General features: G+C 39.7%; 2 protein-coding genes across 3 annotated transcripts in view; one reads left to right on the forward strand and one right to left on the reverse strand.

The window, feature by feature from the left end:
• The window catches only part of ACAD11 (acyl-CoA dehydrogenase family member 11), a 30,026-nt gene extending 26,310 nt beyond the window's left edge, over positions 1-3,716 (reverse strand). Inside the window, exons 1-3 of the mRNA XM_027659411.1 lie at positions 3,566-3,716; positions 1,254-1,353; positions 917-1,042 (exon numbers count right to left, since the gene is read on the reverse strand). Of these exons, the coding sequence (XP_027515212.1) occupies positions 917-1,042; positions 1,254-1,353; positions 3,566-3,702 (363 nt within the window). The 5' untranslated portion in view covers positions 3,703-3,716. The remainder of the gene's footprint in view (positions 1-916; positions 1,043-1,253; positions 1,354-3,565) is intronic.
• A 283-nt stretch (positions 3,717-3,999) lies between these two features.
• On the forward strand, positions 4,000-12,777 carry UBA5 (ubiquitin like modifier activating enzyme 5). 2 transcript variants are annotated; one of them, XM_027659545.1, is made up of 12 exons: positions 4,000-4,161; positions 5,188-5,233; positions 5,328-5,417; positions 6,591-6,700; positions 7,109-7,195; positions 7,857-7,941; positions 8,787-8,891; positions 9,069-9,196; positions 10,323-10,458; positions 10,917-10,992; positions 11,751-11,857; positions 12,420-12,777. In XM_027659545.1, exons 1-12 carry the CDS (start codon positions 4,016-4,018, stop codon positions 12,501-12,503), a joined length of 1,200 nt encoding a protein of 399 aa, XP_027515346.1. In that variant the 5' UTR covers positions 4,000-4,015; the 3' UTR covers positions 12,504-12,777. The 2 variants fall into 2 exon arrangements, with proteins under 2 accessions (XP_027515346.1, XP_027515347.1); XM_027659546.1 differs by lacking the exons at positions 4,000-4,161; positions 5,188-5,233 and having other exon boundaries at positions 5,346-5,412.
• Positions 12,778-13,838: the final 1,061 nt, after the last annotated feature.

The following is a 13,838-nucleotide window of genomic DNA, read 5'->3' on the forward strand; positions in this document are numbered from 1 at the left end:
AAAAACAGTGAGTGTTGTCCATCTTAGAAGGGATAGACTGTACATTTACGTACTTAGAAATGCAGCAAGGTTTCTTCTTAAGGAATCACTTTCTTGTAGCCAAACCCAGAAAAATTCTCCATCTTTAATGTAAGAAATCTGTTTCAAATTTTTCAGAGCTCTTATATTTTATTACTCTTGATTCATGGGTGTTGTAGGAAAGTTAACTTAATCTCCAGAAACTGGCACACAAACTCTTATATTTCTAATTTCCCAGTTAACCTGATGATAGAGTAGAATGCAATGAAAGGAAAGAGGCCTGAATTCAAATCCTCCTCCAGCAGGAAAAAAAAAAAAACATGATACAGCATACTTACACTCAAAAATCACCAAAATCTAACAGAAGCACTATCAACTCAGCTACAGCACCCCCAGATGGGATGGACCACAGACAGAACTATGCTGTATTCTTTCTGAAATTATTCTTTATGTTTGAACTGAAATCCTGCTTGGTTTTCAAGAAAAGGTGATTGTATGTCAATTCCTTTTTTTTCAATTCCAATTGAATTGAATAAATAGGCTGCAGGATGTCCAAAGATTCAGTATAACTTTATCAACTGACTGTTTTCCCTCTGACTTGTGTATGCTTTTCACAGAAGAAATATTGCCTTATTGCAAGACATCCTTCTGAGAACTCAAAACAAGAACAAGAGGCCAAATACTGAGCTGAGTATTTCAACAAAGTGGGAAATAAGCCTTGGAGAAGCTGAAATCTGTGAGAATCACTGATAGCTAGCATTTCTTAAAATTATCAGAAGATTATTTATGTTCATATCAGAAAACTTAGTGACTGCTGAGTAAGGCTCTAACAGAAAGGCAATTTAAAAGCATCTTGTAGTAGGGAGAAGGAAAGAATCTCTCACATTGGAGGACCAACCTGCACATGCTGCATTACATAAAACTCTGTTCCAATGACAGAAATGTCACTGCAATACAACAGGGGCTCAGGCACCGGAAAACCAGCCGAAAATAAGGCTTTCTGCACATTATATTCTCTATCGACCTGAAGACGACACAGAAATTTAGGTTCAATTAAACTTCCCAAACATAAATGAGCACAGTAAATGACAATGTTTAGTTCATAGAACACAGTTCACTGATCCAGCAGTTCACTGCATTTCTGGACACAGTCAACAATGTGTTGGACCATCATGTATGGGACTTAGTCACTTGCAATACAAAGTGTTTGGAGCTTGATGAGGAACGTTACTTACCTTGTGTGCTCTGGGTAAAAGGGGGCCATGGGGCTTCTTCCTGAGCACATAAGCCTGACCACCCTTCTGAAGGTAAAAGGTTGGATTCGACTGGCCAGAGCTACAAAGAGAGAGATTAAAATTACAAATTCAAGTACTTAACAAATTTCTAAACTTTTAACAGAAATTATGCAAAATGCACTTCAACTTGGCCTGAACAAAATGGCAGGACAGAGGAAAGAGTTCTTCTCAGGAGTTGTTTTGCGTTGTGGGTTTTTCTTCAAATCCAGTCTTACAAGTAAGCAGGTGACAGCCTACAGAATCAAAAGTCAGAGGTTCTATTCCAACTTATAAGAAAGATGTCTTCTTTCACTGTGGACAGATCACAGCCAAATTGTTCTCCTGTAGCATTTACTTCTCCATAAAGAGACATCATTAACTTATTCAAGGTATGCAGTAGATACTAACTTCAAAGCTGATTTGGAGGAATTAAAGAGAGTAGAATTCTCACTAGCTCATAATTGTATTTGTCCTTTGGTGAGCTGTATTTTGAACAATGTAAGCACAAAGAAAGCTCTCTAAATTGGAGGGGAACTTTTTACAAGAGCATGCAGTGACAGGACAATGGGGAATGGATTCAAACTGAAAGAGAGTAGGTTTAGATTAGATATTAGAAAAAAAGTCTTTACTGTGAGAGTGGTGAGGCCCTGAAATGGGTTGCCCAAAGAAATCGTGGATGCCCCATCCCTGGAAGTGTTCAAGGCCGAGTTGGATGGGGCTCTGAACAATCTGGCCTAGAGAAAGGTGTCCCTGCCTGTGGCAAGGAGTTGGAAACAGATGATCTTTAAGGTCCCTCCCAACCCAACCCATTCTATGATTCTACTCTATGATTAAATTACTGATGATTCTAGTACAAAGGTCCACTGTATGCCAGCCTGATCATAATATCCATATGCTATGCTTAAGGGACAGCCTATAGGAAAATTTTAAAGAATGCATGCTGAAGTGACAAAGAAAATAAAACATTTCAATCACATACATGTGTAAAAGAAAAGGGTAACCTAGTTAAACCCTTCATAACGCCCTTTCCATCATTTTCCAACCAAGATCATTGACCTTTATTTTCCTCAAGGCTCTGTGCTAACCTGCATGCCTTTCTCTCCTCATTCTGGATAATTTTTAAGATGCATTCTGACTTAGTCCAATAAAAGACAGGACAACTAACAGAAAATAAAAATCAAGCGAACTTTTGCCCTCACGCTTCCCATTACATTTCCATTCTCCCTGAAGCAGTTAGGGCATAGTTTGTAACACAATTTAACAAGTATACTGCACTGACAAATGCTCTGCCTAGCACAAAAGAAATTTACACCAGCTGAAGCCTTGAACTGCAACTACAAGACAAGCAAACTAGTAAAAGCATAAATACTGACAGTATTTTAGCATATTTTACTATTAGCTACTCTCTTAAGGTCCTTCCTAAAGTCTCCTCAATCGAGGTACATACGAGGATTAGGGTACATCTGAGGATTCAATGGATGTTTTATATTTGCAACAGAAGTCAATGAAAAATTGTTTACTGTTTCTTAGTGGTCTGCAGATAAAGTAGTCTAGGTCATGTTTACAGAGGAACTAGTACCTATTTTTAGAATACCTTCTAATAATTAGCTCCCGATGTGAAGTCACGCAGCCACAACACTAATTTGCTGAATGCAAATGAACCCACCGTTCTATAGCGTAGTGGCTTTGGAGCCTGGGTGTGGCACCCCACTGGCGCATGGCATTGCTCTCAGGGCGTTAATGGGAATTTCAACACATCCTTGACCTGTTCTCATGGATTTGCTTAACTGGCCATAGCCTAATGCTTCCACAATTGAATTCTTAAGACGTGTAGGTGCTTCTGAACATTACTATTTGCTGTGTAATTGAAGTTGGAGCAGACAAATTGAGAGGCAATAAAACAATCACGCGAATACTCTGAGGACAGCGGGAAGTCCACCCAACACACAGCCCGCCCGTAGACGGCTGGCTGCGGCCACACAGTGTCTGTGACAAAGGTCACCTGCGCCGCTACTGCAAACTTTGACCTCTCCAGCCGGCCAAGGGATGAGCTGTTCCCTCGGTGGCTGCTGTCCGCCATCCCCAGGACATCTCTACCGCTGGCCACTTTCCCTGCCAGGCAGCAGCGAGCAGAGCGGCCTCTCTACTCGCCTCACAGTGCGGGCTCACAGCCCATGTCCGGGCCACGGAGGCGGCTCTGGCCCCTCCCCGGAGCGCTGGGGCAGAAGAGCGGCGGCTCCCCCGTCACCTGTGTCACCTGTGCCGCCAGTTACCTGTACTGCCTGACAGCCAGCGCGCCCGCGGGCTCCCGAGGGAAGCCGCGCAGGTGGCTGCTCAGGTACCGCTCCAAGCTGCCCTGGTCGAAGCGGTGCTGCCGCCGCACCTCGCTGGTGCCCGGCTCCGCCGCCATCCCGGGAGGCTCCGCCGCTGCCCGCCCCGCCCCGTCCCGTCCTGTCCCACCCCGTCCCGTTCGCCGCCGCCCGCCCCCGGGGCTGCCGGGGCTGCCGGGGCTGCCGGGGCTGCCGGGGCTGCCGGGGCTGCCGGGGCTGCTTCTCCTGGGAGACAGCGATCCCGGGAGACAGGTACCGCCTCGGCGCACACCCGCCCCCAGCCGCGGCCGGATCCCGCCTGCTCCCGCTGCCGGGTGCCGGGAGGCGGCCCCGGGATGGGAACGCCCCGGCGCTTCCCGGAAGCTCCCGCGGCCGGGCAGACGTGTCGCTGCCATGGCGGATCCCCGTCGGCTGGAGCAGCTGGAGCGGCGGGTGCGGGAGCTGGAGGAGGAGCTGGCCCGGGAGCGGGGCGGGCGGCGGCCGGCGCGGACCCGCATCGACACCATGAGCCCGGAGGTGACGGACTCCAACCCCTACAGGTGCGGCCGGGGCCTGTCGGCCGTCCGGGAAGCGGAGGATTCCGTCAGGATAAAGAGGATGGGCAAGAGGGAGGGCCGTAGGTTGGAACTGCGGGTCTGGGGGAAGGGGAAGAGGCATATGGAGGGGGGCTCGGGCGGGTGCGGGTCTAAGGGCTGGGCCTCGTGTGCCGAGGAGGGCGTCAGGGCAATGCTGAAGGCAGGTGCTCTGTGGGGAGCAGGGGAGGGATGCTCTCGGATTTCCCATCTGCCTGGGCTGACAAGGGTGTATGTCAGAGCTACATTGTGTTATCTTGTTTTACAGTACGAGAGAGAGAGGAAACCTTGTGAGTTTTTCACCTAGGTTGCTAATAAATGGATAGGTGTTGGTATAAAATGAGGTCTTATTCCTCCTAACTTACCTATTTTAGAGTTTGATTTATGGAATTACTGAGCACTAGGGACCCCTTCTCTTCTGGAAATCTAAAGCCTTTTTTTTTCCTTAATACAAGTCAATATCTGTACTTTCGTTGATACTTTCAATGTAAAAATGCAATAACAGGATAAAATGTTACTTTAAAATCCTTTCATTTATCCTTAAAACCTGATAGTGTCAATTTTTTATTTTTTTTAATGTTATGTTGGAGTTAATATAATCAAATTGATCAGAAGACAGTGCAAGTCTTCACTAGTTTGCTGCCATATGGTTCATTACCGAAAAAAGTGTCATCTTTCATTCTGTAAATCTGGGATTAATTTACAAAAATAGCTATATGTCCTCCTGATTTCATTGACATTACTTTTACCAGCTGAATAAGAACATGAGTTTCTGCAGGGTTAGTACTCTGTTGCTAATAGGAAAGCATCTACTCTCTCATTCAGACTGTACCTAGCTGGCAATCACAACTGCAGTGAAAGCAGCAGGCTTGAGTTTGGTGCTTGGAGGGGTTATTTTTAAAGCAAAAGTGATTTTAAATACCTGAAAGCAAGATTGCTGTTAGAAACATAGAGAGCATTTTCTGTGTAATGTTGCTTTTTTTTTATTCGTAGTCGCTTGATGGCATTAAAAAGAATGGGAATTGTCAAAGACTATGAGGTAGGAATCTATCTGTAATGAAACGTTACTTGCATTCTTCCCCTGGGAGGACCACTTTTGATATCCTTGTCTGTATTTTTATTTCTTTCTACAGAAAATCCGTACCTTTACAGTTGCAGTAGTAGGTGTAGGTGGAGTTGGCAGTGTGACTGCTGAAATGTTGACAAGGTGTGGCATTGGTAAGGTAATGAGAGTTTTTTTTTCTTCTACTTCTTTACAGTAGATGGACCAGTCCTCTTTATGAAGAGTTTGATTTGATTTCATTCAGTTGATTTTACCCAAATAAAAAAAGCTGTTGTGAAGAAAGCACTTGTAAACATTGCACATGAAGAGTCTGTATTTTAATTAACACTAGTAAAATTGATTTACTTTGGGCTAAGTCTTGTATCATGTGGATGATTCTTGTTTGGATTCTGGTCATCTCTGTACTCCTATATGATCCCATCTATCTAACCCGCATACTGAATTATTGCAAAAGGAGAAAAAAACAAAGAAAAGGGAGGGGATAGCTTGCATGGAAGATTAAGTCTTATAATAAGAAGTTTATATTCATGAATTTGAAAAGTGGTGAATATCAAACAGATATTTTTATCACAAATGGTAGTTTGTCATGTGGCAGACTTAGAGCTAAAAATTTAGCAGCAGTTAAAAATAATTTGATGTGTGTGTAGTGTGTATAGGATTTTTCTCTAAAGGAGGAATTTGGAGGATGGCTCAAATGTTTGTATTTCCAGGCAAAACCTGACTGTTTACTCTTAAAACTCTGGAAAGTTTTTAAATACAGAAGTGATGCAATTTTTTATTGCGAATTTTATTCCTCTGAAGGAGCATTTCCGGAAGACCAGCATCTCAGGCACAGCAAAGAACATCAGTTGATTCAGAATTTATAATAAACAACATGTCCATGTACTATGTAGGTATTATGGAGAATTGTTTTTAAAGAACTGCATCCCAAGACAAGTGAAATAAATGACACATTTTTAGTTAATGACATAATAGCAAGTAGGAATGTGATAATAGAGATGATAGTGTTCATGTAGATTAATCTGCTGAATAATCTTTGTTTAGATCAAATGAACAGATTACTTATTATTAAGAGTAGTTTTCATGACTTAACAAATTGGTTCCTCCTGAATGACAGTTAGAATTCAGTCTTTCATGCACTTACAAAATTGGCATCTTTTATATGTGAATTGAATGGCACTGCAGGGGTAGGGGGCTGTTAGCTTGGGGTGGTTTTTTGTTGGTTTTTTTTTTTTTTTTTAGAATTAGCTTTGTTGTTTAAAATACCTTGCCATAGGACTCTAGTTGCTGTGTCTTTAGAGATTCACACATGTTAATTCAATCTTTATTGTAGCTGCTTCTGTTTGACTATGACAAAGTGGAACTGGCAAACATGAACAGACTCTTCTTCCAACCTCATCAAGCTGGATTAAGTAAAGTGCAAGCAGCAGAGCATACTCTGAGGTATAACTTAGAGAACTGGGTATTAAAATGTATTTGCCTAGGATGCTGCTCCAGAAAACCAATGTTTCGCTCTTAATTACTTGCAAAGGAGCATGATCTAATTGGGGAATTTGAGTATAAAATATTTGTGGGAATGATTGATACTTTAAAGACATATTGGCCAAAACCTTTATGTAAGTCTACTTTTTAAGTAAAGCTAATTTTGCTCAGAAGTTTGGTATAAACTATGCCAATTCAATATATTGTGGGTTTTTTTCTCATCTAATCTGTGAATTTTGGAGAAATATGGATGTATTCTTGAGTTCAGGCTGGAAGCTTAAGACTATAGTAACACTTGTGAAGTTAGAGAGTAGAATGCAAATTATCATTGCATTTGTGACTATTGACTCATATTATTTCCTCCATAAGGGATATTAATCCTGATGTTCAGTTTGAAGTACATAACTACAACATCACAACACTGGACAACTTTGAGCACTTCATGGACAGAATAAGGTAAAATCTCTCAAGAAAAGCATGTCACCAACTTCTGCTGATGTGTGGTTCTATACAGCCTCACGTTTTTATTGTTGAGGGATTTTTTTCAATTTAATAACTTAAACCACTGGGAAATATTTGTATATGAAGACATTCCTGCCTAGATGTTTTCTCTAGAGTTGGCATTTATTTCTGCTATTACACAGTTATCTTTTATATTGGTCCATCTTTAGATTTCCAGGCAAAGCTGTAGGACTTACAGGCTTTTCCCATTATAGAAAACAGATCAGATCATATTTTGACTGCTCTAAAGTGGTTTCAGTTATGCTTTATAGAACGAAGAAAGAAAATAGTGGATTTCACAGAGGAGGTCTGAAATAACTTTCACCATTTGCAGTTCTGTTGTACCAAGGTACAATTCTCCAATACTTTGTACTGTGAGTGTTTTCTATATAAAAGTTCTTTGAGTCTAAAATGCCCATATATTAAGTCCCAGCTTCAGCTGTTGTTTCTTCTGTAGATCAGAGATGCTGGTTGTACACTATTCTGCATTTGCACAAGTTTTGTTACAAATTCACTTCCCCTGGGCTTCTGTACTCTAAAAGCAGGCATGTTGCTTGCCATGTTGGTATTTTGTTCTGCCAGCAATTTCATGCAAACTTTGTGATGCTTATTTCAGTAATGGTGCACTGGAGGAAGGGAAACCTGTGGATCTTGTTCTAAGCTGTGTAGACAACTTTGAAGCTCGCATGGCGATTAACACGGTAAGGCCATCGAAGGCGTGAGCTTGTAGAAGTCTATTTTCTCCTATAACCAATGTTAGGAACTGTGGGGACTGCAGAAAAGACAGGAATTTAAAAACAATCTCCTAAGAAATGTTTCCTTGGTTTAAGGAAACTGAATCTGAGCTTTTACCCAGTTCTTTTAAAACCCAAATATAACTGCAGACTTTTAAGTTACTAGCAGCTAATGGTTAGTAAAAGAGTTAAGTGTCATAAACTCTCTCTGTCTTTCCAGATTATCTTGTTTATGTAAAGGTATTTTTAAAGGCTGGTATGTTAAATCTTACAAACTTTTTAAAGACTGTCTATGGCTGATTGTATACTACATAAGACTTTCTGTATACTAAAAATGACTTAATGCTGTGTACCTAATCAAATAGTTTTTCTTTATAGTAGCAGCCAAAGTAGGGTACATGCCAAATGTATGTTTTCTGTTATCCTCCAGCTGACTGGATCCATAAATTGCAGGCAGGGAAGGTACACAGATACACTGTATCCAAGCCTGTAAAAGTAGATTGTACTATTAGATTCTGTAGTGTACTGTGACTGGATCACTAATGTCTGTATTTGTTAAAAAATCTCAGGTCCTCAGGAAAGCACAACGGGCTAGCTTTCTGAGGTCAACTTTAATTTGCCTTTTGATTTGTCCTTTGACTCTGATAAATAATTTCTATCTCTTCATGCCCCTTTTTCTGATCATAGCCTTTTTGTCTTAAAGCAGGGAGATGGATGTGTTTAATCACACTCGATTTACCACATTGTTTGGGGTTTTTTTTCTTTTCATTAAACTTTTGCAGTACTGATGTGTGTGTTTCTGTGCTTATAAGGCCTGCAATGAACTTGGTCAAATCTGGATGGAATCTGGAGTCAGTGAAAATGCAGTGTCAGGACACATACAGCTGATCATACCTGGTGAATCCGCTTGTTTCGCGGTATGCAGTGCTCTGCTGAATTGCTCATTTACCTTTTAAAGCAGGACTGGGAATATGGAGATTAGCTGGCTAGTGAGAGTGATCCTGGCACAGCTGATTCAGTAGCTTAAGATTTTGTGTGATCTGTGGGATTTCTTTGAAACTTCTTTTAAACTCAGTTTCTTTATTTCCCTTCAGTGTGCTCCTCCACTTGTAGTTGCTGCAAATATTGATGAGAAGACATTGAAACGAGAGGGAGTTTGTGCAGCCAGTCTTCCTACAACTATGGGTGTTGTGGCAGGAATGCTGGTACAAAATGTTCTGAAGTAAGTGACTGAGTTGTTGCTATTCGATTTACAGCCCAATAAGAGAAGAAAAACGTGAAAGAACTTTTCATAATGACGGGTAGGGTTCTTTTTAAATGTCTGTGGCCTGTTTCCTAATGGTATTGGCATGATTGGACAGTGCTGAAGTATACACTGCTTGAAACATTGCTGTGTTTACTTTGGAACTGCTATTTTAAATAGCAGTAGGGTAAGAAACAGTCTCAGGGTTTTCCAAAGAATTTCTTTTACTGCATACACACATGCACATTTTTTTCTTACTTCTGCATTTAAACATGCTCTGATTTGACATCATTAAGTTATACACAAAAAATGCTACAGTGCTGACTTGTCCTTGAAATTTTGTACATGGACAAAGAATAAATTATTTCCCTTACAGTGCTTGTAAAAATCTGTTATAAAGCAATATGACATATTTTAGTATTTTCAAAAAGTAATGTCGCATGACTCCAACTGCTAAAAGAATTGCGTGTATCAGCAAGGAAAATCATTTTCAAAATGACACTGAGTGTTTTACAAGCATCTTTGAGAATAAGATTGTATTTAGCCTGCTTTTAGCCTTAGCTTGGTTTTGTCCATTACCCAAAAATTTCCAGTTACAAGGAATAAAAGTACTGTTTGCAAGTGTGCCTATAAACAACAAAGCTCCATTTTCAATTGTCCAGAGAGATGTTTTTCTTGAATGAAGAATGCAAACATTGCAGCTTAATTTGAATCTTTATTTTGATTGCAAATTGGACCCTACAATAAAGATTATTAAACTGGTTCTGATCTGTGTTTAAAACTTCCACATTGTAATACAGGGAACCTCAGTGTTTCAAGCAATGGTTTAAGGCACAGGAGGAAACTGCTTACATGCTACTCTAAACATACTTCTGAGTGTAGCTGATGTGTTCTTACACACACCAGAAGAGATTTGGATTCTATATTGTTGGGTGACTACAGCTTATTTAAGACAATTACAGTAACTCTTTACAACTGCAGTAGTGTGAGTATATTCTAAAAGTTCTATGAGGGAAAATTATTCCTTGAGCAACTGAAGTTTTAGGTTTGCATAAATATAATATAAATTGATGTATATAAGCTCCTTCTTTCTCTGTGTTTCTAGATACCTGTTAAATTTTGGTACTGTGAGTTATTATCTTGGTTACAATGCAATGCAGGATTTCTTCCCAACTATGTCTATGAAGCCAAACCCACAATGTAGCGACCACAATTGCAGAAAACAGCAAGAAAATTATAAGGTAAAAATGATTTGGGTTTTATTTTTTCCCCTTTCTTAAAATCTTTAGAACAATTCAAGATACAAATTTGTAGTAAAAGAAAATGTTAATTGCTACTCCAGTTTTCAGCAGCCTTGTCCTGAGATGGTTGCACATGTTTCTAAATATACAGTATGTAGAGTTATCTTAAAGCAAAGGGTAGGAAGAAGGGCTTGCATTCAGTTAAGTAATATTTTTTTGTACATAATTGCTCAACCTTTCTGGCAGTCCTATGTTTCTGAGTGTTAATGGGTTTAGTTTTTTTTAAGCAGCAGGTATTCTGCCTTCTTTTATGGCTAACAAAATTCTAAACTGTGACTGCTTATCTTAAATATTGAAAGAAACATGACTATTAGATTTGATCTTCTTTGCTGTTGTTGGAAATTTGACTATTACATTTTGCTTATTATGGTTTTTATCTTTTTGTGGTTTTCCTTCAGAAAAAAGAAGCTGCACAACCAAAACAAGAAGTAATTGAAAAGGAAGATGAAATAGTACACGAAGACAATGACTGGGGTAAGTCATCAACTGGAGACTAAATGATGTTCCCAGTACCAAGATTCAGTTTGGGTGAATGTACTGTAGGGTACATAGAATTCTTACAGTTCCTATTTTTTGTAACTTATACTGTGCAATTACTGCTGGCTTTTCACAGGTTTTGACAATAATTTTACCACAACCTGATGATGTGTTTTTGATGCAGTGTGCAGGTTTTAGGCTCAAAATGTAACTGCTGCTTGAGTAAAAGACTTTCTTAAAAGACGGTCTGAAGATGAGAGAGATGTGAGATGTATTGTGTATTCCTTTTAAATATACTGATGAGCATTTGTCATTTCCATAACCACTGTGCTGAGGCATCCCGTGGAATTTTATATTCCTTTGAGGGCTTTAAATTAGAAGGAATTGTCTTAAGGAATGGTAAATGTGTTTTATATAACTTTCAAGAACAGGGGTATACATTCTGTTTATTATACGATCCGAAAAATAATCTTATCTTACCATTGGCAGTAAGATTTAAATGGTAAGGACAAAGAAGATGTGCTATTCTTGTCCATAAGTTACGTATATAGAACTGTTTCATGTATTGTAAAGGGAAGATATTTTGTTTTGATAGTGGACGGAAGTGGTTGAAATCAAAGGTCTTTCTGCTTTTAATTTTTCTCTGTTTTGGAAAAGAAGCTGCAGCTTACCTCTTACTTACTGTGATAGCTTGGTTATTAAAGAACTTTTTCTTCTACCTTTTAATGGAGTTCTTGTTTGCTCTTAATGCAAAGGCATCGAATTAGTATCAGAAACTTCAGTAGATGAGCTGAAGGCTGCGTCTGGCCCGGTACCCGACCTTCCTGAGGGAATTACTGTAGCATATACTATCCCAGAAAAGGTAATATATTTGTTCTTTATGAATTTTTGAAATACATGTTGTAGATTAACTTTATAATACCAGCTAGTTTGATACCCTTTAAACCTAAAATAAAATTCCACCTTGAACAGTTCTAGTGAAACTGGACCTTGGTACATCTGATTAGTGCACTTTTGTGTTCCTATGAAATATATTTCTTTAAGTATGGAAGCTGGTGTGAATGTAGTTTTGAGGTGCTAAGAATAAATGCTTTTCGGGGCTGGTAGAAAGAAAAAAAATGTGAATTTCTCAGTTGCTTTTTGGTGACTAATTAATTTTTACCATATTTATCTTTTAAAACTGTATGTAGTCAAAGAGCAATTAGTATACCTGGGAAACACAGAATCTGTATGTTTTGCGGCCAGAACATTCTAACTCCAAAGCGAAATAGTTTGCAGTTTAAGTGTATAATCACTTAGGCCTAATCTTGCAATCAAGTGCCTGGTTCTAGGAAAACGGTGTGGTGTAAAGGCAGTAAAGCTAATTTGTGTGGGGATTGTTGTTTGCTATTTTTTTGCCAACTTTTTCTTCCTGTTCCTAATAGGAAGAGAATTTGATAACGAAGGAAACGGTAGCAGAGTCTGAAGAAAGCCTAGAAGAACTCATGGCCAAAATGAGAAACATGTAGAAAAATAAATATTAAGTACAACTTCAGATCAACATGGATTTTGAGAAGACCAGTCTTCTTACTTTTTTTCTTTTTTTACCTCCAGTGAAGCTTACCTTTACCTTTCTGAAGAAGTGGAACTGTTACAGGGGCAGGAAGGACACAGATTTACATTGTTTATATTCTGTTGTCTAGTCACTCTTTACCATACAGAGTTGTGCTACTGTAAATTTTAGTTTCTCAGCATTGCTAGTGTCCAGATATTCAGTAGAAAATAAAAAGGACATGATTTTCATGGCTGGGCTTCGCGAACGAAGATTTGGGAAAGGTCTCTACCCACGTTTGTCACAAGCGTGCTGGTGGCTAAAAAGGCCAATACAAGACAGGCACGTCCGGTTGCAAAAGGCACAGCAGAAAGACTCCTTAGGTGGTATATTCTGCAAGGCACGATTCTTTCTGCATTGCCTTTTCTCCTCAAGAGTGATCCTGCGTGCGTTCTCAAAGGAAGCAGCAGCGTTACAGATGGTGTGTCTCCAGACCTCCAGGTTGGAGGCCAGAGTAGACCAGTTATGTTGATCAATATGGCCAAGGCTGAGATGAACAAACTAACAAAAGCAGGCATAGCACAGTATGTGATGAGGATAGCACCTAGTATAGGACAAGGGAAAGATGAAATCTGCTGGAGTGGACTGAGAAGGTGTAGGGCAGATGATAGTGCCTCACTCATGTTGTTGCTCCTGATTTTCCTGGCACTTGTCCTTGGTTGTTGTTCACTGGTCTAAATTCTTTGCATGGATCGTGCTGTGGCTTCTTTTTCTGAGTAATCAGAACGTTTAAGCCTTTTCATCTGCCTTAAATATCTCTGGGATGGTATTTTTTTTAAACTTTCTTACTTTTATCAATGTCTTACTACTGCTTGTCCTCAAATAGCTCCTATAGGATAATGTTTTGAGTATATTGTAAGAAGGTGAAGTCTTTTTGTTAGTATTATATTAGCAGACTGTATATTAGCATGCCACTATTTCAGCTGGCAGATGCTTTTCATAACAAAATTACAGGCAACATTGGAAAGAACAGGAGATTTTGTCTCTCTCTTCTAAAATCTAAATATTATATTTTTGTTGGTTATTGAAAGTTTAGCTGTAATTCTGATCCCTTCCCATCATGTGGGCTATATGAAGGACCACATGTTAAACTACATCCTATAGTGCCAGTACCCTGCAGAACTGGAAGATCAATTTAAAATATTTTAACTGCTGTGGCCGTCTGATCCAGAACTCGATCATTATTTCAGTTTGGCTTAGAAGGTAAATTTCAGAAATTACCTTAGAAGGTAATTCTCAGTATAATACAGGT

Source organism: Corapipo altera, unplaced genomic scaffold (genome assembly GCF_003945725.1).
Source record: "Corapipo altera isolate COAL_440 unplaced genomic scaffold, ASM394572v1 44b, whole genome shotgun sequence".
Classification (NCBI taxonomy): Eukaryota; Metazoa; Chordata; class Aves; order Passeriformes; family Pipridae; genus Corapipo; species Corapipo altera.